The sequence below is a fragment of the Haliaeetus albicilla genome, chromosome 10 (assembly GCF_947461875.1).
Source record: "Haliaeetus albicilla chromosome 10, bHalAlb1.1, whole genome shotgun sequence".
NCBI lineage: Eukaryota > Metazoa > Chordata > Aves > Accipitriformes > Accipitridae > Haliaeetus > Haliaeetus albicilla.
Window position 1 is genome coordinate 44,043,508 of NC_091492.1, and position 27,066 is coordinate 44,070,573.

Below are 27,066 nucleotides of genomic sequence, written 5' to 3' on the forward strand. Positions count from 1 at the left end.
ACAGCCAGATCCTGGGGCTGTCGGGCTCCTGGAGCTGCTGGATCCCTGGGTCACCTGGATACTGGACTCCCAGGACAGCCACAACCCGGTCCTGTCACACGCCTGGGGCTGCCAGATCCCCAGGACAGACGGACCCTGGGGCTGTCGGGCACCTGAGGCTGCTGGACCCCCAAGACTGCCCGACCCCAGGGCCGTTGGACCCCTGGAGCTGCCGGATCCGCGGGTCAGCCAGATCCCGGGGCTGTTGCGCATCTGGGGCTGCCAGATCCCAGGGACAGCCGCGACCTGGAGCTGCCGGACTCCCAGGGTCCCCCAGGCACCTGGGGCTGCCAGACCCCTGGGACAGCCGGCCCCCGGGGCTGTTGGGCACCCAGGGCCGTCGGGCCCCTGGAGCCGCTGGATCCCCGGGACAGCCAGACCCCGGGACTGCCGGACTCCCAGGGACTCCCGGGAACCCGGAGCTGCCAAACCCCGCGGCTGCCGGACCCCGCGGCCACCCCAACCCCGGAGCCACTGGACTCCCAGGACTCTCAGGCACCTGGGAGCTACTGGACCCCCGGGCTGAACTGGAAGCCAGGACTTCGCAGCCATCCCTCCCGACCCCCCCCCTCCTGGGGAAACCCTCCGCCGGTTCCGCGGGGCTGCCTACCCGCTAGAGAGACCCCCGGGAGCATCGGGGCGGTGACTACCCCGCGGCTGGGGAGGCGGCAGCCGGCGGCCCCCGGAGCCTGGCCCGCCGTCAGGGGAACCAATGCGGAATTTCCTGGCTGGCGGCGGGGCCCCTCCCGCCGCTGCCGAGAGGGGCGCGGGGGAGGCGGCGGCGGCAGCGAAGCGCTCGCACTGCGGCTTCCGCCCGCCGAGCGGCAGCCGGGGCAGGGCGGGTACCGGGCACGGCGGAGCCGGGGAGAGGACGGGGAAGGGGTTGGGGTCGGGGGGGGGGGAGAGGAAAGCGCCCGGCCCCGTATGGGATGGGCCGGGTCAAGCCGGGCCCCGCCGCTCCGACGGTCATGGCGGCCCGTGGGTTGCGACCGCCCCGCCGCGCCCGAGCCGGAGCCGCCGTGCTGTTGCTGCCGGTGCTGGTGCTGGTGCTGAGCCGCGGAGCCGCCCAGGAGCTGAGCCCCCGCGGCAGGAACGTCTGCAGGGCCGGCGGGTAGGAGCGGCGGGGCGGGCAGGTGTGGCGCGACGGGACGGGACGGGACGGGACCCCCCGACCCGCGGTTCGGGGGTCGGGGCGCGGTGGGGTGCGGCGGAGCCGGGGGCGGCGCGGGGGACGGGACGGGACGGACTCGCCGCTCCCCTCCCCCGGGCCAGCCGCGGTGCTGGGCGACTTCCAAGACAAAGTCCGTCTTGTGCGGGGCTGAGGCGGGGGGAGCCGGGCGCTGGGGAAGGGGCGAGGAGCTCAGCCCCAGCCTGGCCGGGAGCGGGGGGGGCGGTCCTGATCTCCGGGCGTCCTGCGGGGACCCGGTGCTGGGCACACCGGGGCCGGTCCTGCTCCCGCTTGGGTCAGTCCTGCTGCGAGGAGCCTGTCCTGAGTGCCCCGGGGCCGGTCCTGCACTCCGCGGGGGCCGGGCGTGTTGCGGGGAGCCGGTCCCGGATGCCTCCGGGGCCGGTCCTGCGCCCTCCGGGGCCGGTTCTGCGGTGGGGAGCTGGTCTTGGGTGCCTCTGGGGATCGAGTTGCGCTGGGGGGGGCCAATCCTGCATCCCCGGGGCCGGTTCTGTTGGGGGGGGGGCGGTCCTGGGTGCCTCCGGAGATCGGGTTGCACTGTGGGGGGCCGGTCCTGCACCCCCCGGGGCCAGTCCCAGTGCCGAGCCTGGGCTGGCAGGATGCAGGATGCTCTGGGTATCCTGGTGGAGCTGCCCCGGGGCTGCTTGGGGTGGCAGAGTTAGCAACTCCAGGACCCTCGGGTTTGGCTCCAGAAAGTGGGTGCTGGCACTGCCTGCCTGTCCTCGGGGGTCCCATCCTGCCAGCCTGGCCGGGGGCAGGGCACTGCCTTGTCCCCGCTCCCAGTGCTCTCTGTGCACCACGGGTCGCTTTGCAGAGCATCACCTCAGGCCAAGCTTCTCCACAGCGCTCGGGCTCGGCGCTGGCCAGGCCCCTCGGCCAGGCTGGCCCCAGCAGAGGGGGGAGAGCACCCACAGCTGCTCCCTCCCAGCTAGGAGAGCAGGATCCCCTGCCCTTGATGGGCGGCCCAGGCCATAAATGCACCTTTACATCTCACCCGTGAGGTCAGACGAGTCCACAAGGAAAACATGTGCTGCGAGTGAGAGGGGCCGCATAATGGCTCCATTCAGCAGGGCCGCAGGGCGCTGGTGCCCCCTCCTCAAATTACAGCCTGAGTTTCCTAAGGAGGCATTTCAGGAGCCAGAACGGCCGCAGCTCCTGCTGTACTGTTCCTCGGCACGGGGGGATGCGGGCATCAGTCCTTCCTTGGCTGCCCGTGATCTGCCAAGCTGGTTCCTAGCAAAACTCACCATGTCCCGGGGTGGCAGAGGGGACGTGAGCAGTGTCCCCCCCTGTTCCCAGCATCCTGCCCCACGTGCTGGGGATGGGGTGCCTGAGTGCCCGGGGACCCCCCACATTCCCGCTGGATGGAGGTGGGGGAGATGCTGCACCCAGCGCCACAGGGCTCAGACTCGCTCCCTGTGCCACCTGTGGGTGCTGTGGGGTGTGCAAGAGGCACTCACCGGCAAGCAGGACAGGGTGCACGGGATGGGCAGGCAGTGGTGTCCATCATCTGGTGGCGAACAGGGCCTGGAGGCAGCCTAGGAGCCAGACAAGGTGGGGAGGGGATGGTCCCTGGGAAGCTGAGATGATGTTCGCATCATTTTCCACCCCTCACACCTTCCCCACCCACACCCCTGGCATCCACCCCTGCCTTTACTGTGCTGCTCCCCTCCATATAGCGGACACCCCATCACCATCCAAACCCACCTTGGCAGCCCCAAGAACCCGGGGTGGGTGCTGTGGGTCTTGCCCTGGGCCTGGGGCCAGGGACAGCTGGGCTGGAGGTGGCTTGGGGCCGAGGTCCCAGTGTCCCCTGCCTAAGCTTGGTAAAGCTGTTGGTTAGACTCTTGGCCGTGTGGCTCTACCAAGCACATCCAGGCATCCCTCGGAGATGCTGGCTGCGGGTTTCGGAGGGCTCGAGAGGAGGATTCTGCTTGAGCCCCTCCTGTGACCTCCTGAGACCCGGCTAGTGAGTAGCAATTCGAAGAACTATTTAGGGCAGAAGAAAAGGGCATATTTGGGGCTATTTGGTGTTAAAGTTCTGAGTACTAAATAGAGCTTGCTCCTAAATTTGAAGCTTTCTTATAATCAGTTACAAGTTGGCGTGACCCTCTCAGAAGCTGCCATTTGGATGCAGGCTGATGAGAGCCCTGCGCGCATGGGCATTGCTCTGTCCCTGTCCTGCTCTCACTAACGCTTCCTTTTGGTAATCTTTGGGTTTTAACTTATTTTTCTTTTCTTTCTCTGGCTGAAGGGTTTCCATTTACGCACATGATCCTACTCCTGCCTGCACCAGGGCATCTCTGTCTTTGCCTGTACCCTGAGACTGGGTTTGGGTTGGGGAGCTGCAACTGGCATCGGCTGGAGGGGGTTGCTGCTGGCTGGGACCCCGTAGTCCCAAGAGCCCTTTGTGCCACACAAGGGGAGCTGGGTGTCACCGAGTGATGAGTGACATGGAGAAAGGAGCTCAGTGCTGGGGTGATGCTCAGGAGGAGCAGCGGGGTGGGGAGCACTGGGGTGGCTGTGTGACTGAGGAAGGTGACAGCAATGCTCTGGGCTTCGGGGACATGCTGCGAGTCCGGAGGGCTCCTCTGCAGCTCCGTCTGGCAGGCTGAGAGCGGGGAGGTCTCATGTGGGACCACGGGCAGCAGCTTCCACCTGAGCCCAGGGTCTCTCTCCTGCTTTTGGGGGTGTGAGCCTGCTTCTCATTGTTTAGGGGGGAGCTGCGTTGCTCTGGATGAGGAGCCATCCTTCCCATCTCAGGAGCCCTCTCCATAGCCATAGGTAAAGGGGATGTGCTTCAGGGAGCAATGCGGAATATTAATCCACAAGAAAAATATTCTGCCTCTGTAGAAACCCCCAGAGCATTTGCGGAGGTCCCGCTGATGCTCGGCGTGAGCAGGATGTGGCCACATGCCGGGGGCAACGATGGTGTTGCGCGGTCCTCCCTGCAGGTCACAGCTCCGGCTCTGCTGACATCCCCGCTCCTTTTGCTCCACATCAGCAAAGCTCCCAAGCCCCGGCCACATCTCGGAGGCAGCTTTTCTTTCTTCTTTTTCCCAGTGTTTGTAGTGCTTTGAAGAGAAGAAATAGAAAATGTATTTGCATTGTGCATGTCTGTAGCGGCATGTCCACAGCAGCATGTCCGTGTGGGTCAGGGGTGAGCTTTTAAACAGATCTCCCAGTTATCCCAGTTCCAGTGGTCACAGGGCACATGGAGTGAGCCCTCTTTGGAGGAGCTGAGACCACAGGACATGCTTTAGACCCGTGCCCTGATGGGTGCCGGTCATCTCTGCAGCCAGCACCGACCCTACCTGGGGCCGGCCGTGCTCAGGGACCAGTCCATGTGCTGCACTGGGAGCACCAGTTACCCAGTGCCTCATCCCAGCTGCCTCTCCTTGCAACGGGATCAAGTTTATTTGCTGTCAAAGCCGCTGATAAATGAGGCGGGGGCTGAGTGGAGGGGTGCGGGACGCCATCAGCAGGCACGGTGAAGGAGAGATTAGCTATCAGTGAAAAGATAAGCACGAATCCTGCGTCCGGCAAGGCGGTGGGTGGGCTGGGGTCCCGTCTAGTGGTGGTCACGGTGCCGCTTGCCTCCTCCAGCTTGCAGCAGGGGAAGGGTTTTTCCCTCCTGCCACCGTATTTCAGCGGCTCCCAACTCCCCGCCACCAGCTCGGGGCTTTCAGCACGGGTGATGCTTTTTGGTGCATCACCCATGGTGCCCGCTTCGATGGCCAGGCTGAGCTGTTTGAGGGAGGAGGTTTCCCAAGCAGAGGGGTTTCCCCTTGCAAACCTGCGATGGTTTCATCTAAAAAACACCAAACACTGAATTTCTAAAGGGTGGAGCGGTGAAAGCAACCCCAGGTGGGACAGCGGGTGCATTGGCTGTGCCATGGGAGGGTCAGCGCATCACAGACTTACCCGCCTGCGCCCGAGCATCCCAGCACAGCTGGAGAGGCTTTTTGGGGAGAGCAGCCTGAAGGCTCTTGCAGAGAAGAACCTTGTCTCCAGCCCACCCAGTCCTCGGGGAGGTGGTTTGGTGGTTGACCCCCACTTTGCCATTAACACCGTGCATCCCCTTGCATGCTTGGCCAGAGCAGAGCCCCCCACTCGAGCCCCGGGGTCCCCGCGCAGGGGGTATGTGCCGGGCGCCATTGCAGCGTCTTGCGACGGCTTCGACGGCTGAATAGATGGAGCTATTTTGGGCTCCGGCTGCAAGGCATTTTTTCCAGGCCTTGAATCATTTTTGTGGTTCTTTTCTGCCTCCTTTCCAATTTTTCACCGTCCACCGCTAAAAGGGGGACGCGATGCTCCCAGCTCGGCTGTGCGGGTGCTGCCCACCAAGGGGCCAGCGGTGGGAGCTGAGTCCAGCCTCCCTGGTACCCGCATTTGGCCGGGGGGCTGCTGGCAGCTCCCTCCCCGGCCCCAGGACAAGGCGGTCTGGCAGCCAGACACGGTCCTGTGACTGCGCTGGGTTTCGAGCTAATACTTCCTCTCTGTCTCCTCCTCCTCTTCTGCATTTGTTACATATAAAGAGGAAAAGGGGAAAAAAAAAAAAAAAAGAAAAAGCAAAATGCATTCCAAGCTGCGGCGCTGGACCAGCTCGGGTGAAGTTTTCCTTGACTGCAGCGTCCGCTCGGGCTGTTTATAACACTCCAGCATCGCTCCCGTCGCCAGCGGGGACCAGGCGGTGGGGGTCAGCCCAGGGATGAGCGGGTTGCACCGGGGATGAGCAGGATTCCCCCACTCCGGGAGTTACTGCGGTGTCACTAAACTGGGAGTGCATTCCCCACACCTGGGTTGCAGCATTGTGAGTCCCCAGCCATTGGGCGTCAAGCCGGGTGTCCAGCTACAGGCAGTTGGTTTTCCCCTGGGACATTTAGAGCCTTCCCTTTTTTTCCCAGCTTTTGGGGGTCTTTGGGATTATTTTTTTTTTTTTACAATAATGGTTGCAAATGTGACTTTCGTTCTTTCATCGCTCCTGATTAATGGGAGGAGCTGGTCCTGTCCTCACTCCCAGCATTGCCTCAGCTGGCTAGTGAGGCATCTCAAGCCGGTGCCCATTGGAGCCCCCCAGCAGATCTGTGCTGCCTGCGTGGTGGAGGAAGAGCCAAGAGCTCTCCTTGCCCCACAGGGGTGCAGCAGCCCCCGGCCAGGGTTCAGCTGACCAGGAGCACTACCTCTCACCGTCACGGCATTGATGCTCCAGGTGGGTTTTGGGAAGGACCAGGACTTTCTAAGGTTTGTGGTGCTTCTTTTTCCCCTGCAGCTCCTCGGTGCTCGTGTGCTGCCCGGGATGGAGGCAACAGGGAAGCGAGTGTTTAATAGGTAAGCACCAGCATTCTGCTTCATTGGACACCGCTTATCTGCCCATACTTTGCTGAGCCCTCCTGGCCTCACCACCGCTGTTGGGGGCCACCCTGATGTACCCCACAGTGGGGAACCCCTGTCCTGGGGGCCTCTGTCTGCAGCCGGGCTCCCCAGGGATGCTGGAGGCTGTCGTGCCTCTCTGTGGTACTCAAAGCCAGCAGTGTGTGGGTGGAATGGGTGCTCAGCCCCAGTGTTGGGGTGCTGGTCACAGAGCCCAGCCCTGGGGTACCCTCTGCCCCCACAGTGATGCCCTGGGGTGCCCCAGCCCTCAGCGGGCTCCTCCATGGGGAGCATCACCCCCGCTCTCAAGCTGGGGGGTTTCTCTTCATGCCAGCCAGCTTCGGGTCTAAGGATTTGGGGGTGCTGCTCTGGGACCCCAGGGACAGCAAGTTGTCCCCGCAGGGTGATGCATGGGGACAGGGAAGGTGCAGCTGCAGGGATGGGACCCCAAGATTTCCCAGGGGTGCTGCAGAAGCATGGGGAGCCAAGCCAGAGCCACCAGTGGAGGAGAAGCCTCCAGGACCAGCCACATGTCCGTCATGGCCCCACTGGGGAGAAGCTGCTGGGGCAGGCAGGCTGTCAGGCAGGACCCACCTTGCCTGCAGGCAGGGCAGCCCCAGCTGGGGCTACGCCAGGCATTACAGCTCTTACCAGGGGCCACGGCGAGCCCGGCGTGGATGCTCAGCATGAAGCCCCAGGAGCTGTCATCCCCTGCACTGCTGCCATGATGCAGGTGGCTGATTTGGGGTTCCTGTGCTACTCCCCGCAGTCTCAGCTGGCCACGGGGCTCACCTTGCCCCAGGAGAGCCGGAGGAGCTCTGTGCACCAGCCCGGGGCATCAGCAGTTTGCAACTGGCAGCGAAGACCATGTAACCAACTAACCCACCGTGCATGAGCCCTCGTAACCGCTCGTTGCATGCGTTGGGTGCCCGCGCACCGGGAGCAGGACGCGGTCCCTTCAGCATGCTGGCAGGACGGGAGAAGGACAGGGTCTGCCAGGACAGTGGGGGGAGGATGGTCCCACCAGCGAGCTGTCCCCATCTCCTTGCCCCCCCCAACCTGCTCTAACCGTTAGACTCACTGCTCCTAACCTGTGTAATCTGTCTATTTTAGGGGTTTCTATAGTATCCATCACCGTAGGTCTAAGAACTCCCAGGTAAGGTGGATGGGATGGGTGGTCTGCTCTCCCTCTCCCGGTGGCTAAGGAGGCTTGTCCAGGGCCATGCGGGATCTGCCTGCGCCTGCCTGCACCGCGGTGCTGCCTGTCCCACATCCTGCGCCTGCCCCGCTCTGGGCATTGGCTCCAGCGCAAGGTCCCCTCGGCAGCAGAGGGGCTAGTGGCCTTTGGGGGCTGGTGGCCCGCGTGGGAGAGGCGGTGGTGGGGGTGGCAGTGACGCAGCTGCGATCTGTAAGGAATGCAGGGAGGGGGACAGGGGGACCGTGCTCGCCGCTGCCTGCAACCCCCCCCACCCCATGTCCCCGTTCTCCCCTGGCGCCTGCAGGCAGCCCATACCCAGAGCTGCCTGTGCTGGCGATACAGAGCTGAGCGAGGGACGTTCCTGCTGGGTGCAGCCAGTGGCAGGGACAGGGCTGGGCTGGGTGGCAGGAGGCTGGTGGCAGGGATGGAGCTGAACAGGGTGGCAGAAGGCTGGTGGCATTTTTCTGGTGAGGGTCCCATCCAGCCTGCCCGGCTGCTTGCCAGGATGGTCACAGTGCCACAGCTCAGCAGCGCCCGGAGTGCCATCACGCACCCCTTACCCTGCTCTGCGGGGCTGGGGGGGGTGGATTGGGGGAGCAGGGAAGAACCCAGTGGCACTTGCGCTCATGCCTGCTGTCTGTCCGTCTGTCCAGCCGTGTGCGATGGGAACTTCACCTGCAAGGAGAACGAGGTGTGCGTCAGGCCCGGCGAGTGCCGCTGCCGGCACGGCTACTTCGGTGCCAACTGCGACACCAGTGAGTACTGGCAGGTGCCCGCGTGTCCTCGGCGGGGTTCGCTGGAGTGGTGCTGGCTGATCCTGGGGTGACTTTCCAGAGCAGAGCATCAGGGACGGGGCTGCAGATGCTCTTGCTTTGCCCTTGCCTGTCCCCCTGGCTTTGTCCCCAGGGCATCGTCCCTTTGGAGGGGTCTCCTTTGAGATCCAGTGCACTGGGAGGAGGAGAGGGGGACAGCGGTCGAGAGGTCCCATTGGGACTGGGGGTCTCCACTGGTGCCCAGTGGTGGGGTTGTCCCACGGGCAGTGCTGGGGCTAACAGCTCTGTCCACAGAATGTCCCCGGCAGTTCTGGGGTCCCGACTGCAAGGAGATGTGCAGCTGCCACCCCAACGGGCAATGCGAGGACGTGACAGGCCAGTGCACCTGCAACCCCAACCGCTGGGGTCCCAAATGCGAGAATGTCTGCCTCTGCAAGCACGGCAAGTGTGACCAGAAGACGGGCAAATGCACCTGCGAGCCCAACTGGTGGGGACCCCAATGCTCCAGCTCCTGCTATTGCAGCCACAACTCCCAGTGTGACCAGCAGACTGGCAACTGCCTGTGCCAGCCCGGCTGGTGGGGCCGCGGTTGCAACAACCAGTGCTCCTGCAACAACTCGCCCTGCGAGCAATTCACGGGCCGCTGCCAGTGCCGGGAGCGGACATTCGGGCCCCGCTGTGACCGGTACTGCCAGTGCTACAAGGGCAAGTGCAACCAGGTGGACGGGACCTGCACGTGCGAGCCGGGCTACCGGGGAAAATATTGCCGCGAGCCGTGCCCGGCTGGCTTCTATGGCCAAGGCTGCAGGAGGCGGTGAGTGGCTGGACACCATCAGGCCTGATCCAGCACCGTGGGCTCGGTGGGAGGTGGCAGGAGGAGGTTTCGGGGATGCTGCGCTGGGTGACGGGCTCCCCCTCGGCCGTTGCAGGTGCGGGCAGTGCAAGAGCCTGCAGCCGTGCACCGTGGCGGATGGGCGCTGCCTGACCTGCGAGGCAGGCTGGAACGGCACCAAATGTGACCAGCCCTGCTCGCCTGGCTTCTACGGAGAGGGCTGCGAGAAGCTCTGTCCCCCCTGCAAGGACGGCCACACCTGCAACCACATCAATGGCAAGTGCTCCCATTGCAATCCGGGCTGGATCGGAGACCGGTGAGTGCAGCTGGGTGCAGAGTCGGACCCCGGTGGAGCGATGCCCAGCCTCCCTGCTGCTCCCTGCCCAGGGACTGGGGGTGGCTGTGGGTTTCTGCAGGCAGGAGGGGAGGGCAGGGATGGGCTGAGCCCGCTGGCACAGCCATGGGACCAGAGGGAGCCTGCAAGACCCCTGCCCCATACCCCTAGGTAACGTTGGGTGCTCGCGGTGGGGCTCAGCTCTCAAGTTGGGAAGATTTCGCGCAGGCTCTTGTGCCCAGGATTGGTTCTGGGGCTTAGCAGCACCCAAACAGGGTTGACGACACACAGCCCCATCTCCCTGCCTGCAGGCAGGAGGGCCGGGGGGATGCCAGAGGTCCCCAGGAGCTGTGGGTGCTCCAGCCGCCTGCCCTCATCCCTCCCCAGGTGTGAAACCAAGTGTCGGAATGGGACGTATGGGGAGAACTGCGCCTTCGTCTGCAGCGACTGCGTCAACGGCCAGTGCCACTTCGAGACCGGCCGGTGCCTCTGCCACCCCGGCTCCCACGGCACCTAGTAAGTGAGCCACGGCAGGCACGCTTCGGGGTGCACCCCAGGGCACGGGCGATGCTCAGGAACCTCCTGCCCCCTCGGGTCCTACACGGTTCCCAGCTGAGAGGTTTCCTGCGGTGGAAGTGCTCGTGGGCAATAATTCCGATGATTTTTGGAGCGGAGGGGAAAGGACACGCTTACAGAGCCGTTAGCAGCAAGGTAATGCCACGAGAGAGGGGTTTTGCTTTAGGAAATGCCTATTTGGCAAAAACAAATGCCATTGACAGAACGGTGGTTTGTTGGGGGGTTTGGTTTTTTTCAAGTCTAGGGTGGAATTTCTAGCTGAAAAGAGAGAGAAAACCACATCCCAGAATAGCAAATAGCCTCATGGGCATGGCATCTGCAGGGTGCTCCTGCTGCAAGCTGTGCCTCCAGCCGAGGTCTTCCTCACCCCTGGGAAAAGGCCCCCCAGTCCTCCCCCTTTCCCCCAGCCCAAGGGAGAGGCACAAGGGACATCACGTCCTGCATGCCCTGGTGTTTTTTTCCAGTGTGGGCCTGAAATGCTGTTTGAAAGGCAAAGAAAGTGTTTCCCACCCGTCTGGGGCATGCAAACAGCTCCCCCAGGTCCTGCGGGGTGTTGCTCAGATTTTCCCAGCAATTAACTGTAAGGGTGATGGCAGTGACAGGGATTCAGAGCTGGCATCCTGCCCATGCCAGCATTTCTCTCAGGGCATATAAACAGGGAGCGTTTGCATTTTGCGTGGGTGTTTTTGGGGCTTCGCCAACCACTCGTGCTGCCAAAAGTGCCGGCTGGGCACTGGCACCAGCTCAGGATGCCCAGCTTGGGCATCGTTGCCACCTTTGGTAGCAAAGGCAGAGGTAAGTGGGTCCTGGTGTTTACTGGGGGTGCGCGGTGGTGCTTTCGGCACAGCACCGAAGGGCAGCACGTGAATTAAACTATTCTGAGACCCCAGCACAGCACCAGGAATGTGGGGGCTGGGGGTGCAGCCCCGGCCCCAGCAGCATCCCGGAGCTGTAACTGCGGGCTGAGCTGTGCCATATGGGTTGCACGCCGGGCGGGCTCAGGGACTTTCTTGGTGCTCAGGCGGATCCCTGTGACTTATGTGCAAACTAGTGTTTTTGTCAGCAGCGTATAATTTTGCTAAAAAGGGGACGATTTCTGGAAGGAAGGCAGAAGCGATGTCCTCACTGGGCAGGGGTGTCCTCTCAGCTCTACGTCGGGAGGATGCTGAAGGAAAGGCTGCTAAGTTATTTGTGGTGTGCACAAAGAGGTTTATGTCCTCATCATCATTCCCAGAGGTGTTGGGACCCTCTTGGAAAAAAAACGCCCCCCTCTGCTCTCCCAACATCTCAGCCTGGGGCAGAAATGTGGATCTAAGTAGTGGGGTTTGGAGGTTTGGGTTGCCGGGGAAATATCCCAGCTCCCATCCCACCGCGTTTGCTGCCCCAGCACAGCTGCTCCGAGCGGCCGTGGGGGCTTAGCGCCCGTCCCGGCGGGCACGCGGCGCCTGGCGGGCACAAGGCTTGGCCAGGCCAGCGCTTTGCAAGTCGGCGGAGCATGAAATGGGCTGAGCCGCCTCTGGGCACGGCGCCGAGGGCTGGGGGCAGCTGCGTTCCCAGGGGAGTGTGTTTGGGCCGGGGCCCGCTGGCTCCTTACAGCTGCAGCCGCTCCGGCTGGGATGCTGCTGCCGGTGAGCAGCTGGTGGAGGGTTTGGTGGCCGGTAGCGCCACCGGCATCCCCCAAATCCATCCGGGTCCTGCACCGCAGTGCCTGTCCCACCGCCAGGGTGGAAGGTTGGGTGGTCCCGCCAACACCGAGAGCCCCGGTTGCTTTGGCGTGTGCCTGGCACGTGTTTTCTGTGCTCAGGCCCTTGATGCTCGCAGGTCGGTGCCCGTTCCACGTGTGTCCCCTTCGCCTTGGTGACGCTGTTGGGGAGGTCATTTTACCAGCAGTGGGGATTTGACGCCAGGGATTTGAAGCCAGGCTTAGCCAAACCGGGAGGGTCTGCCCTGACAGAGCGGATGCCTCAGGGCTGCTCATTTGCTTTTTCTTCTTGGAGGCCAAAAAATAAAAATAAAATCAATCTGGGCACTTTCCCAGCTCATGGCTGCTGTGGCTCTGCCCGGCTCAGTGTGGGGGAGCCCGGGAGTGCCATGGCCACGTCACTGCTGAGCTGAGCTGGAAATCTTGCATGTGACACTGGGGTGACTTTAGATGCAACTGCTGGGTTAACAACCTTTCCTAATTGCTGCACCTAATTGCTGCACGCAGGGAGCAGCAACAGTGTGTGAGCTCTAGCTGGGCCAAATCTCCCGAACGATGGGTAAAGCCACTGGGTGGGTGATGGGGTCCTGCTCCCTGCAGCTTAGGGGGTCCCCCAGGGTGCAGGGGGGGCTGTGTCGGAGCAGCCTGGAGAAGTGCCCCCCACTTTTCCCCAGAGCACGGAGGGTTTGGGAGGAGGCAGCAGCCGGGGCGGCGAGGGCTCTCACTTGCCCCCTTCCCTCCAGCTGTAACCTGACTTGCCCGCCCGGCCGCTACGGAGCCAACTGCGCCGAAGCCTGCAGCTGCCACGACGGCGCCTGCGACCCGCTGACGGGCGCCTGCCACATGGGTGAGTGCCGGCGGGCACGGGTCGGGGTGCCGGGCTCTGCCGCCGGGCCATCACCGGGGCTGACCGGCCGGTTTTTTGTCTTGCAGAGGCCAACCAGCGGATGGGGGTGATCGGGGCAGGAGCCCTCCTGGCGCTGCTGCTCATCCTCCTGCTCTCCCTGCTCTGCTGCTGCTGCGTCTGCCGCAAGAAGGACGAAGCCCGTGGGTGAGTGCCAGGGCCGGGGGGGCTCTGCTGTGATGCCCAAGCAGAGGGGAGAGCTATGGGTCTGGGGACAGCTGGGGATGGCAGTGACCAGTGCAGGGCTGGGACCGCTGGGGCGATGCAGGGACCTCACTGGGACGGTGGTGCTGTGGGGAAACTGAGGCAGAGCGGCGCTGCCCACCTGGCACTGTGGGTCCCTGGGGTCTGAGCAGGTCCCGCTGCGTCCTCAGGGCAGCACCCAGCTGGGGGGCTGATGGAGGGGCTCGGGGTGAGCCCTGTCTGGGGACACCCCCTTCCCCCTCTCCCTGATGTTGTTTCCCTCTCATGGGCCATTACTTCATGGAGACCCCCCAGGTCCCCTCCAGTCTTCAGGGGGCTGGAGCTGATCTGCAGAGGGAACCCTAAAATACAGTAAGGGCATCGAGACGTGACCGAGACCCCCAGAACAAACCCCTGGGCCCTGGGGTGAGACCTGGAGGGGGGGTGATGGGCTGCAGCACTGCCGGCTGTCCCGCATGGGGATGTTCGGAGCGGGGAGGGTGAGTTCCTGCAGCAAGGTTGGGTTGCTGACAGCACCCCGTGACATCCCACCATGGGGACAGGGATGGTGACAGCCCCATTGCAGTGGGGGGAAGGCTTGTGCTGCTCAGCAAGGAATGAGCGGGCCATGGAAGCTCCTCCGGCTGCGGAAGAAAGCCTCTCCTCATGCCACCGGCCGCTGCACAGGAATTTTCCAGAAGCCTCCCCTTGCAGCCCTGCCAGCTCAATCCCAGCCCAGCACATCTGGCTTGGAGAGCCTGGGGGCTGCGTGTAATTATCCCACAGATAAAAGCACAAATGCAGCCCCGCTTGAAGTATTGCACAGGGAGAGGGGAAATGGCTCAAAATAGTTTCCTCTCTCCCCGGGTGCCTGGACCTCCACAATGTCCCGAAACAGCTGGGTCACCCGCGGTGCTGTCCCAGCAGCGCTCCCTTGCCGGAGCATCCCGAGGGACCGTGGCAGTGGTAGGCACGTCGCAGGTTGCCTTGCATCAACACGCGAAGCCGTTCGCTCCTGCGGCTGCAGATAATTGCTTGAAACCTCGGCCCCGGGAGGCTTCAAAACCAGAGAGCAAATAAAGAGAAACCAAGTGTTTGTTTTAGGGTTGGGATAATTTTTATTTTTAAAGATTCAGGGTCTTGGCAGGGTGTTGTGGGTGTTTTGGGGCCAGGCTGCCAACGGCCATGGCCGGATCTGGCCTTGCCACCATCCCCTGGCACTGCTCTGCATCCTGGTGTGGTGCAAGCTGGTGCCCGGGGCTGGCAGCAGCCCTGGCAGGTCCCTGACCCCCTGTGCCCTGGGCATCCCCGTGCTTTGATCTGCCCCATTATCTTTCCTGAAACCCCTTGCATTTGCAGCATCCCTGAGCTCCTGACTCTCTCCATGGCCCCATGAAGGTTGTCCCCACCACGCGGCAGGTGCCAGTGCCTCTGATGGAGCTGTCGCCTTCTCTTGCAGCTCCAGCCAGGACCCGGCAGCAACCAAGAAGCCACCGAGACGCTTGTGCGGGCGTTTCAGTCGGATTGGCATGAAGCTCCCGCGCATCCCCCTGCGCCGCCAGAAGTTACCCAAGGTCGTGGGTAAGGTGCTGGGGTTTGGGGAGGGGGCAGAGGGCCAAACCCTGGGGGCTTTACTCCTGGCAGGGCAGTGCACATGACTCACGGCATCCTTTCCAGCCCCAAAACGAGGGCGGTGAGCATGGCAGAGCAGTGATGGGGACACACGGGTCCCCGGGACCAACGCAATGCTCGGTTTGAGCTGCCTGGCTCACAGGGGCTCAGCCCTTTCTCAGTCGGCAGCTTCTGGATCTCAAAGCGCATCGTTTTGCTTTGTGAGAGTGGGTACCTGGTGCCTGGAGCTCTGCTGAGCTGTTTTGTGAGGCTTTTAGGTTCCCCAGGTAGAGGAACAGTCCCTGTCGCGGCAGCGTAACGCCTCGTTTGCTCTCTTGGTCCTGACTTAACCCTGCCCCAGTTTTGCATGGAGCCAGAGCATCCAAGCTGGGGCCGGAGCCCACCCCGCTGTGGGTGGGCTCTGTGCGCAGCAGAGTTGAGGATGGAGGGGCAGAGACTTTTGGGTGAGCTCCCCACACTGCCTGGGCACAAACTGGTCTTGTAGGGGGATGCTTGCACCTGGTAAAGCCCCTGACCTGGAGCTGTCAGGGCTGTTGGGGACCCCCTGCATCCAGGCAGCTGGGGGACACTGTCCCCCGCATGCTCCAAACCCTCCCTGCGCTCGTCCCAGCATGAGGAGCTGGGGATGTGCTGCCTTGGAGGGGAATAAACTGGGGGGCGAAGGCAGCGCTCCCCACCCTGCGCTGGCATGGGTCTCAGCCCCGTGCCCCGCTTCCCAAGCCCAGCACGTCCCCAGGCGTGCAACGCTGGTGCAATGCCCTGAGCAGCCGCATCCCAGCGTGCAGCAGCTCGGCGTGAGGCTGAATCCCCCATTCCAGGTGGGACACAGAGATGGCCCCCATCCCAGCACGCCATGCCCAAGCTCCAGCATCAAAGCAGGGAGGACGAATCCTCGCCTGCCGCGTGGGGCACGGCAAAGCCCTGCCCCAGAGCAGGGTGCGCCGGGGCCGGAGAAACATTCCTGCTGCAAGGATAACAGAGGATAACAGAGGCCGTGTTTGTGGAAGGGGCCGGGCAGGGCTCGGGGAGGACAGAGGGTGCCTGTGTGCGGCGAGGGCAGGGGGGGCTCAAGGGGGCTGCCTGTGCCTTCCCCATGCCGGCTGGCACCCACCCAGCTGCTCTGTGTAAACAGGGTGGCAGCAGCCCCGGGAAAGGCTGAGGATGCAGCGCCGGTGCCGGAGGGATGCTCGGGATGGTCTGGGGTCCCGGCAGGGCTGGAGCTATTCCTGGAGCCTAGTTGTGGGGTTGGGGGTTGTTGTTTCACTGGAGAGAAAGGCTTTGGTCGGGGCTTGCCTTGTGTTCATCGTGTCGTCCTGCACAGCAGAGCTGGCGTGGGTTGCAGCAGCTCCCAGTCCTTCTGGTGCACGGTCCGGCAATGCCTCCAGCACCCACTGGGTCTGGGGACCCCCCGCGGGAGGGAGACCTGCTGGGGTGCCTGCAGCAGCTGCATCCCTGTGATGCCTGATGACCGCGGTGCCACCTCAGTGTGTGGCTCCACCTGGAAGCCACAGTGGCCGGTACATGGTGGCAGAGGCCATCTGTGTCCTGCGTTGGTCCTGCCAGCAGGAGGGTCCAGAGGATGCTGAAATGCCCCATCCCAAGTGCCAGGTCAGCCCTGGAGGTGCTCAGGACCCTGTGGGGATGTTGTGGTGAAACCGGTGCTGGCTGAAGCCAAGGACACCCAGTAGATGGTCGCTCTGGATCTGCTCGCATCCTTGCAGAGCCGCTGCCGTGACCGTGCGTTTGCTGGTGCCGGGTGGGTTTTCCCCTCTGGGCTCAAACGTGACCATGGTCACCACCAGCTAGCACAAGCCCACTCATGGGAGCACCTTCCCAGGTGGGACAGCAGGTCTTGAAGCCCCACCAAAGCTCAGTGGGTGCCTGGAGCCCCAGGTGCCCCCCTCAAAAGCAGCTCCCCAGCCTTGGCACCAGCTTCAGATCCGCAGCATCTCCCTGGGGATTGCACCTGAGCTGGCAGCCTGCGTGGCCACATCCTGGCCTGACACCAGCGGCCGCGGTGCCAGGGTTTGGGTATCCCTGTCTGCCTGAGTTTCACGGGGTTTGCTTCTCGGGACGTCAGCGGTACCAGCATGGGTCTCGGTTGCATGTCGCCCCGCAGATGCCGGGACTAACCCGAGCTCTGCAGTGCACAGTGCCCACTCCTGCACCCCACCACTGCATCTGATCGCTAAGCAGTAAAGCTGAACCAGCCCTGAGGGTGATGCCGACCACAGGGAGCTTGGGATGAGTGGGAGAGGGCAGCCAGGAGGGCTCCGGTGCCACCCTCCCATGGCCCTTCTGTGTCTCCTCGCCACTTTGTCCCTGTCTTGAGACTAATTGACCGCCAGGGAACCAGGGCTGGGGTTGGCACCCTGATGCTGTGGCCCTGGGAGATTTTGGGGAGCAGTGGCAGGAGAAGACCTGTGGGAAGCATCCAGATTTCTCCTGGCCCTATCAGCCCATGATATATCAGCTAGGGGAGATGAATCCCAGGGGACCACGCAGGAGCCCCCAAGCCTGGCTCCGAGTGCGCTGCACATCCTCTTTTTATCCTTTGGCCGTATCCTGGGTCTCATTCGAGTCCTGGAGACGCCTCGTGGCCATGAGTCCCAGCCGCTTGTCATGCCTCCTCTCAGGAAGCATCTCCCTTCATCCGCTTCCAGCCGGCTGCTTTTAATTTTCCCTTTTTGGTTTTTATTACAAGGAAAGCCATGTTGAAACTGCCACTTCCCCCTCTCCAGGCCGTTTGCTCTTTAAATATCGCTGCTTGCTTTTTTTTTTTTTTTTTTCCCTTTCTCCAAGAAGCCAAACTGTGTAGGGACGAGCGTGCATCGCTGCCGTCATTTTAATGACCCTGCATCTCTGAAGCCAGATTCCCTAATAGAGAATAAATGTTCTGGTGGACATCCCAATAACACTTAGAGTTATTTTATTGTAAAACAGGGACGTGATGCAAAAATGAAACAGTCAGAGCAGGAAATTATAGTGCGACTTAGATGGTTGGGATGTGCGGACAGAGGTTATAAATACCTGGAAATATCGATGTCCAGCTGCTGCGCAGGGGGAGCCTGGCTGTGCGCTGGGTTTTTGCAGCCCTTGCTGCGAAGCAGGGCTCTGCCTGGGCTTGGAGGCAGCTTGCCACCATCCCAGGGGACAAAAACCAGCAGGCAGGGGATGGGGACAAGAGCATCTGGTGCTGCCCAGCACTCTGGGAGGGTTGGTCCCCTCCACCCCGCTGGGTGCTGCCACAGTCCTGCGGGTACCCCGAGGACGATGCTGAAGCTGCAGGCACCTGGGGAAGCCCCACAGGATGGGTTGGGACATAAACTTATCCAGCAAAGAGCCTTAAAAATGATCAAACAGAAAAACCAGTCCCTCCCAGCCCAGACAACTGTCACTGCTCAGCTTTTTTTTTTTAACTGTTGAAACCAAAAATATTTTTAACACCAAGTTTTTCCTCTCTTGTGGCTTTTCTCTTCCACGGTCAGCCCCCACAGCAGAGGGGGCGGCACCAGGGCGAGGGGGGATGCTTCTCCTCGGCTTCAGGATGGGAGAAGCTGGCAAAGCATGTGAAAAGTGGCAGAATTGGGAAAAACCGGTGATGTGCATCCCCCTGCCACAGGCATCCTTTTATCATCCTTCTACCTCCTTTTGCAGAAGCAGAAGGAAAAGGGAAATGCAAACCATGATGCTGAAGTGGAAATTAGTGCAATTAAAGCTGGCAGCTCATTTCTTTCCCCAGGAAGGGGACAGTCACAGCGCCAGGACTTTCTTTGCAAAGTGGCTGTGCCGGGTCGCGCAGCTCATGGGTGACTGCCAGGACGCTCGCTGGGTCCTCGTGGGACCCAGAGTTTTGGGTGGCTCATCCTTCTGCCACGTACATCCTTGATTTGGGCAGCTGGAGACCTGCCATGGAGAGTGGGGATAGGTGGGAGGTGTAAGGCTGCGTGGGCTGCTCTGTCCACAGCCACTCGTCTCCGGGCATGGGGGATGCTGGTCACCACCATTGCGGGTTGATGACTTCTGTGGATGCTTGGCTGGGGGACCTGGTGGAGATGCGCAGCGAGAGCTGTCCCCATGTCTGGGATGCTGTCCCTGTCCCCAACACCCACTGGAAAGTTGGGCAGGGGGGAGCTGTGCAGCATCCCACTCTCCTGGCTGGCGTGGGCACTGGGGGGTCCAGCAGGATGGGCACTGACAGCAGTTCCTTGCCCTCGTAGTGGCCCACCATGACCTGGAGAACACCCTGAACTGCAGCTTCATCGAGCCACCCTCTGTGGTGGAGCAGCCTTCCCCATCCTGGTCCTCGCGCGGCTCCTTCTCCTCCTTTGACACCACGGACGAGGGGCCGGTGTACTGCGTTCCCCACGAAGGTGAGCAGGGGCACCGGGTGCTTCCCCAAGGGACTTCGGGGCCATCACCAGGGGCCACCTCCTGCTCGGTGGAGAGGCATCACCCTTGCGCGGTGGGAACCATGTCACCCTGGCTCCTAGTGCCCCGGGAAGGGATGCGGGTGCCAGCGTTGCCTCCCACACAGAGTTTCACAGCTCCGTCCTCTGGCGTTTGCTGCTCGGGGGTTGTTTTAAGAGCCCTCTTGTGCTGGGGTCTCTGACCAGGAGGAGAGAACGGGGGAACCTGGCAACGCACTGGGGTGCAGGGAGGAACCAGGTGGGATGCCGTCCCACCGTGCTGTGGGAGCATTTCGGTCCTTCCCCTCCCCGGGCACACCCTGACCTGACACCCCCGTGCTCTCTTCCCACAGAGAGCGTGGGCGACAGCAGGGACAGGGGGACACCCGCCAGCCCTGGGGACAAGCTGGTGGCCCCGGCAGGCGGGGAAGAAGCGGGCGAATACACCTTCCTGAAGGAAACGGGCTCTGTCAGAGCTTTCCCAGCCGACAGCAGCGAAACACCCCTGCTCAAGTCCTCGGACAGCGAGCGCTCCTCCTGCGGCTCGGGCTCGGCCGGCGCCGCGCTCTACGCCCGGGTCGCTCGTCTCTCCAAGCAGTCTAAGGAGGAGGAGGATGCTACCACAGAGCCCCGCAGCTCTGGGAAGCCACCATCCCCGGAAAGGACCAAGCCCCGTCCCCCAGACCCGGCCACGAAGCCTAAAGTCTCCTGGATCCACGGCAGGTACAACTCCAGCCAGTCCAACTCGCTGCCGGCACCCAGCCGGTCCCCGGAGCGAGTGGCTGCCCAGTCCAGCAGCCCGGAGCAAGGCCAGGGCTTGGCCAAGAGGAAGAGGAGCCCGAGTGAGACGTCAGCCGGCGTGCAGGGCAGAGTGGAGGAGAAGGGCGGCACGCGGGGCAAGGAGAAAACGCAGAAGCAGCCGAAGGAGCCCGGCGTCCCTGAGGGCAAAGCCAGCCTTGCCGGGGAGCCCCAGTCGCCCTCCAAGCCCAAGCAGAGGAGCAAAGCCGGCTCGGAGCCAACGGAGAGCATCAACGGGGCGGTGCAGAATGCCTTCCGAAAGATGGGCGCCTTCCAGCCAGAGCGGCGGGTCGGGGACAACAGGGATGCTCCTCGCAGCCCCGGCGCCAGCAAACCCCGCTCCGAGCCCCTCCATCCCCACCTGGCCTCCGAGCTGGCCGCCCAGCTGAAGGAAAAGACTCAGAGCCTCAACAAGGGGGACGGAGGCACCCGGGCGAACGGGGTGGGCGCCCAGCGGGAGAAGCCCACCCCTCCGCAGAAAGCCAAGCGCTCGGTGGCCGCCGGCGGCCAGAAGACCAGCAAGCCCTTGCTGCCCACCTCTCCCCACCTGCAAAAACTGATCCCTGGGGCGGCTGAGCCGGCAGCCGGGGAGCCCAAGCGGGTGGAGAAGCCAAGCACCGGCAGCGGCCAGGACCAGGCTCTCCCCAACGAGCAAGCGGCCAAGAAAACCCCCATTAAAAAGCCTCCCAGGAAGAAGAGCCGAGAAGCCAGCCTGGAGCCGCCCCGAGCAGCCGCTGTGCCTGCTCAGGCGGTGCAGTGACCAGGAGCTGGGCACCGGCCCCACACCGGCCGGCCGCGCGCCGGGAAGAAGGACATTTGCCGGCACGGCCAGTGGACATGGAAGCCTGGACTGGGCAGGGGGCACTGGAAGAGCCTTGAGCCTCCATTCCCCCCCTCCTCCATCTCTCTCATCCCCTTTTTTCCTTTAGTCTCCCCTGCCCCAGGACCTGGTCCTCCCCATCCGTGCCCTGCTGCCTGCTCCCTGCCCGGGTCTGGCAGCTCGCCCTCCCCGTGCAGGGCAGGACTGTAGGGAGCTGGCCCAGCCGCCAACCCGGGGCGGGGGGGGTCCGTGCGTGTCATATCCCCCACACACTTTTTTGTAGCAGTATTATCAATCGCATAAGCAGTGCTTGTTGTACTAGACGTACCCACGGTATATTCTGCAGTAACGGAGCCGCTCGCTTCCCGCACCCCACTCTGGTCTGTTGGGCTCATGGTGCACGGGAGAGGGAGGGTGCTGCTGCTCGGTGCCCAGGGCATCATCAGGGACGTGCCCTGAGTCCGTCGCCGGCAGCAAACCCCGTGCCCCGGCGGCCTGGGCTCCAGGCACGGCTCTCCATTGCCGGTCCCGCCACAGCCGAGCCATGCCCGGCGTGGGGTCGAGCTGGTTTCGACCGATGCCACCCTCCCCTCTGCCCCTGGGGTTGCTTCTGGCCAGGAGGAAAGCACTATTTATGGCCAGAGCTGGATGCCCTTCGGGCTCCCGCATCCCATCCAGCGGAGTTGGAGGGATTAGTTCGGTACGACAGAGCCTGGCACCTCTGCAGAGCGCTTTCCTAATAAAAATGTATTTCTTCTGTAGCTGGGTGCTGTATCTCCATGCCCCAGGCTCTCGGTGGGCGGGTGACATGCTGGGCATCGCCCGGTCTTGCTCGGGTGCTCAGCCCAGTCCTGAGCAGGATGCAATGGGGAGGTGGATGACCTTGCAGCAGTTTCAGGCAGGTAGGCAGGGTGGGGAGGCAGATCCCCACTGTGGCTGCTGCTGGGTGCTCACCTGGCAGCAAAGACCAGCCCTGGGGGCAAGGTGAGGAGTCCTTCATCCCCCAGTATCCAGCATCCTCCCCTAGCCCAGCAAGAGCCCCAGGGGCTGGACCGGTCTTGTGGTCAGACCCTCTCCAGCCTAGCAAGGATTGGACCCTGGGGCTCAAGAGAGCTCTGGCTGCTGTGCAAAAAGAGTCCACCCCTGGCTGGGTGCTTGGGGTGCTGGGAGACAAATTGGGGGGGAAACAGGGGGCTGGCAGTGGGGTGCAGGGCTCTGACCCCAGCTTTCTAACCCCATTGCCAAGGGGCTGCCAACCCTGGCAGCACTGGGGCTCTCCACACAGCCCCAGGCACGATGCTGCCATGTGGCAAGGCTGGGACAAGGTCAGGGGCCAGCCGAGATGGGCTTTCTCCTGCACGGCTTCTGCCCAAGATTCCTGAGCAGTCCTGCCTGCAATTTGCCTGCACCCTGCCTACACCCTACCTGCATGCTTCCATCACTTTGCCGGTGCACTGTCTGCACGCTACCTAATCTCTACGTGCGTTTCACAGGCTTTCTGCCTGCTGCCTGTGCTCTACTTGCTCTCTGCCTGCACTTTGCTGGCACTCTGCCTGCACACTACCCGCACGCTGCCTGTGCTCTGCATCACTGCCTGCGGTGGGAAGGCAGCGGGGCTCTGCGGTCTCCCTGCGGGGACCAAGGGCAGCAAAGCCCTGCCTGTCCTGCCGCTCCTGGTGCTTGCCCAGGGCCTGCTGCCCGTGGGACTGTAAATGCTGGGTCCTTTGGCATAGTGGCTCTGCCCCTGCCAGGGTCCTTCAGCCTCAAGCGGAGCCTCCGCCAGCCCACGGGGCTGGAGGACCCATCGTTCTGCCCGGATCTCCCTGGAGGAGCCGGAGCCGCGGGCTGCAGGGGACCCTCCCTGCCATGAGAAATGAAAGCAGGGCTGTCCGCTCCTGTGGGAGCTGGGAGCACTGATGCCCACGGTTGAGCCATCCCGAGCTCTGCCCATGGTGGGGGGATGATGGCCAGGAGAAGACCACTGGACCAAAAGGCCAACCGCAGGGCAATCACAGAGGTGATGGAGGGAGCTGGTGGACACCAGGATGGGATGAGACCACCCAGAATGAGGACAGCAGCCAGTCCAGCATGGCATCCAGGAGGGGACAGGGCTCCGGTACATTCCCTGGCATTGCTCAGCATCATGGAGCTGGAGCCAGTGCAGTACCTGACACTGGCTGGAGCAGCAGCATCTCATAGCAAAAAGCTGAAGAATAAAGGGACGGGACATCACACAGCTTGTTGGCGTTGCTTAGCAGACTCCTGGCCACCTTTCAGAGTTCCTTCACTCCCCCTCCCCTTTCCTTCAGGTTTTACTTGGGAAGATGAAGGACGACAGATGAAGGTACTCCAGGTTCTTCTCAGCAGGGTCCTTCCAGCTCAGACGGGTCATATGCTTCTTCAAGAAATGTCCTGTGATGCCACAGGCCATAAAGGACATCACCATTGCAACGGATGAGGCATTGCCACACCTCAGCATCATGAAGGTCTCACTTTTCCGCATAATGTGACTGTGAATCTCTTTTCCAAGCATCCCGCCAGGGCCTGCACTTTGGTTATCTCTGACTGACAGCACCCTGCGATAGACACCAGTGAGGGGACTTTGTTTAGGAGTCCACAAATCAGCAGAGGCTGAAAACCATAGAATTTCCCCTGCAGCTGTGAGTCCCACCAGAAAGATCATACATAGCAGAAATACACTTGCTTTTCTTAGCCGCTTTCCACCACTTTCTTGGACGTGCAGAAACCTTTGACCTCAAGGAAAAAACAGCTGAACCCACTCACTGGAAGAAGTCATAATGTGAAGCAAATCCAGGTCTTCTGCTTCCCCGAGATGGAGCAGAAGCCACTTTCAGGAGCCACCTTCCCCAAGAGACAGGTCGGGCTTTTGGTGATGACGTGATGGCTTGACTAAGCACGTTGCTTGGCCTCCCATGGCTGAGGAGACAGAGTGGATGAGGCTGGCAGGAGATGCTGTAATGGAGCAGGACCTGCCCAGCGGCCACCAGCCCTCCTCTCCACTGGCACCTCATCCAGAGGAAGCAGAGGAGCACAGTGGCACTTGTGGCCCATCCTCTCCTCCACCAACACTGATCTTCTTCCCATTTTGTCCCAATTTCCCAAACCGAAGAAGGAGCCATTGGGTTGGACAAAGGCATATTTGTTTTGGCTTGGCCGACGAGCAGTGATAAAAGCGAGCCCGTTGCCAACAATTCGTTTCCTATTTCAGGCCCTACCAAAAATAAACTCGGAAGGGAAACTCCAATGAGAACAAAACATGCATGAGACAACGGGTTCCTTAAATTATATAGGAAATTTCTCTCTCAGTGCTCGCTGGGAGGGGGGATGGCAGTGCCAGGGGTATTTTGTGCTGGAGGGGGAATTGCGAGGGGCTTGGGGAGCTCCATCAGCTCCACAGCACAAGCCAGGGTTGTAGGGATATAAGTATATATTCAGCTGACACTTCATGTAGTGGCTTCATGTGAGTACATTACATGTGGGGAAATGGCCCTTTCCTTCTTTGTCCCCCAAAAGTGGATGTAATGGTCCCTGGTTGCCTTCCCCAGGACATGCAGCTCCAGGGATGGGGGCACTGGAATGTCCCCCGGCCACGTGGGTGACATCCTCGTGCAGCCAGCATCCAGCTGGCATGGGGCTCCCCGCAGCCGGACTGAGCAGATCACCCCACAGACTGGGACCCCAAATTGGAGCAGCCACCGCAGTACTACCAAAATTATTCCACATTCCTCACCGCAGCCATCAGTGACCTCACCAACGTCCCTGGAGGACACCGGTGGCATCTGAGTTGCAATAAATAGCAGCCTTTTTGCAGGCTATGATCTCCTGCTTGTATGTCCACCCTCTGCCCAGCGGCTCTGCTCCCGTGGTGGGGCTCAGCCCCTCTGCCAACCCCCGGGCACACAGGAGCCTGCAGTGCCACGAGCACGGGCGCTGCGGTCCCGTGGGATGCCCAGCCCTAGCATCAGTCCCCAGCGGGAAGGACAAAGCTCTGGGGTGCCATGGGTCCCCATGAGGGCGGGTGGTGGCTCCAGGACCCTGTGCCACCTGGAATCGCACCTGCAGGTTTCCCTCGGGATGACGGAGCCTTTTGGTGGCTGTTTGCAGCCGGGAGGCAGTTTTGTCGCTGCAACCTTTCCCTGTGCTTGAGATGCCATAAGACATGGGACATCTATATAAATGTATGCTTCAGGAGTATATATTTTTAATATGTATATACACACACACAAATAAACATGTATATACACACACACACACACTCCTATACACTCCAGGAGTAAATTTTTTTATATGTGTATATGTACTTATTTTCATATATATACACCACACACTCTCCTATATGCTCCTGGAGCAGCTAGTATATATACTTATATAAGTATGGATATATACACTTCTATATTTTTTATATATATACACACACTTATATATTTTTTTATCTTTCCATTTATTTTTGTATACATATATGCATATATATCTATGTATATATATACATACACACTTATATATTTATATAAGTTCCAGGAGCTGAAGGTGAGGATGGCCAGGCCAGGCTGAGGCTGCCCGCAGCACCCAGGTGCCAGCCCCATCACCGCCGGCCACGTGGCAGTGCCACCCAGGCACCCACAGACTGGGTCTTTGTGATGTTGAATCCAACAAGGGAGATGCGCTGGGCATCTCCCTGAGGATCTGGGGTTCAGGGAGCCACAGGCATGGGGGTGCCCCAGCATGGACTTGCTGGGGGAGCACGGCAGCAGGACTTTACCTCCATGCACCATCCTGAGCCCAGCAGCAGCTCCAGGCTCTGCAAGCGGGACCTGACACCTCTCTAAAGCCATTTTATCCCCAGTGATGGGCACCCAGGGCTGGGCAAAGGGCCATGCTCCTCTGCTGCAGCACATTGCGTGGGCCGAGCTGAAGGGTGGGCTTCGAACTGGGGACGTGCCCTCGGCTCATCGGGGTCTCCAGGGGACCCTCCGCAGCCCCCCCAACCCTCCAGCCCGAAGGATGGGGTGCCCATGAATGTACCTTTTCGGGGGGGTGGTGCCGTGCCCTGAGCAGCCCAGGGCACTGCAGGGGAGGCTGCAGCTGGAGCACCCCACTTGGCAGGCATCGGGCGTGCGTGCAACACCTCCCTGGGCAGCCCGCCGAGCAAACCCGCTTTGGCTCCATTTTAAGACCCTCCCTCACCCGATGGGGTAGTGGAAGCATTTGCATGTGATCCAGGGCACCAATTAATCCCTGGCCCTAATGAACTGCACAGAGCAAAGGGACGAAGCTCAGCAGCTGCCGGTCTTCGGGGCTGCAGACACATTTCTAGCAGACAGAGCCATCTCTCAGCAGATCCAAGAGCTTGAGCCTTTATTCCAGCCTCTGGAAGCTCTGTCTGGCATCATTTGGGAAAAATCCCTATTTTTGCACAGAAAGCGTGAGTGCGCTCGCATCCAAGCACTTCGAGTAGGAGAGGAAGAATAATTAGGCAGAAGATGGGCAGAGGCATCCGCACCGCCGCTACCTGATTTATCCCTGCGCCTGTGCTGGCCTGGCCGCACGCCGTAACACACCCGGCCTTGTTTAGTCTGTGTGGGAGCACAAATCACGGCGCAATGTCATCGCTCTGCCAGGGTCTGGATTTCATTAGGAGCCACATGATCGGCCTCGGCTGCCGCTGGGGTCTGGCCGCGCTCCCCCCGCAGAGCTGCACAGGATGCAGGGGCGACGGGTCGGGGCGCAGGGCTGAATAGGCATCTTGTCTGCAGGTGAGGAGCAGCAGCCACGTCGGTGGGACAGGGTTTTGGTCCCCCCAGGATGTTTGAGGACCCTGAAAATATCCTTAGGGAATAGGAGTGTGGCCTGAAGCCCTCCCTTGCTAGCATGGTGACTGCGGGGGCACAGCGAGATGGACACCCTGGAGCAGCCCTTAGCCCAGAAGACAGGACCCACAAGTCTGGGTCACTGCTCCTCCCCAAAAGTCAGGCTGCTGAAATAGAGGGACACAGCTGGCAAATGGGCAGTGCCAGGCCAAGGGACGGAAGGAGCTGGCTGCAGTCTGCTGCATCCCTTGCAGCCTACTGCAACCTCTGCAGTCTGCTGCATCCCTTGCAGCCCACTGCAACCCTTGCATCCTCTGCATCCCTTGCATCCTGCTGCATCCCTTATGTCCCACTGCACCCTTTGCATCTCTTGCAGTCCGCTGCAGCCCTTGCATCCCTTGCAGCCTGCTGCATCCCTTACATCCTTTGCACCCTTTCACCCCTTGCAGCCCGTGGCCCTTTGCACATAACTCCCAGCC

General features: G+C 61.6%; 1 protein-coding gene across 2 annotated transcripts; it reads left to right on the forward strand.

Annotated features, from left to right (window-relative positions):
- The first annotated feature begins 919 nt into the window (after positions 1-919).
- Positions 920-21,520, forward strand: SCARF2 (scavenger receptor class F member 2). 2 transcript variants are annotated; one of them, XM_069795448.1, is made up of 12 exons: positions 1,093-1,150; positions 6,498-6,556; positions 7,712-7,754; positions 8,450-8,551; positions 8,864-9,383; positions 9,499-9,717; positions 10,123-10,251; positions 12,757-12,860; positions 12,947-13,064; positions 14,560-14,681; positions 18,953-19,105; positions 19,495-21,520. In XM_069795448.1, exons 5-12 carry the CDS (start codon positions 8,902-8,904, stop codon positions 20,697-20,699), a joined length of 2,532 nt encoding a protein of 843 aa, XP_069651549.1. In that variant the 5' UTR covers positions 1,093-1,150; positions 6,498-6,556; positions 7,712-7,754; positions 8,450-8,551; positions 8,864-8,901; the 3' UTR covers positions 20,700-21,520. The 2 variants fall into 2 exon arrangements, with proteins under 2 accessions (XP_069651548.1, XP_069651549.1); XM_069795447.1 differs by lacking the exon at positions 7,712-7,754 and having other exon boundaries at positions 920-1,150.
- The last annotated feature ends 5,546 nt before the right edge of the window (positions 21,521-27,066 follow it).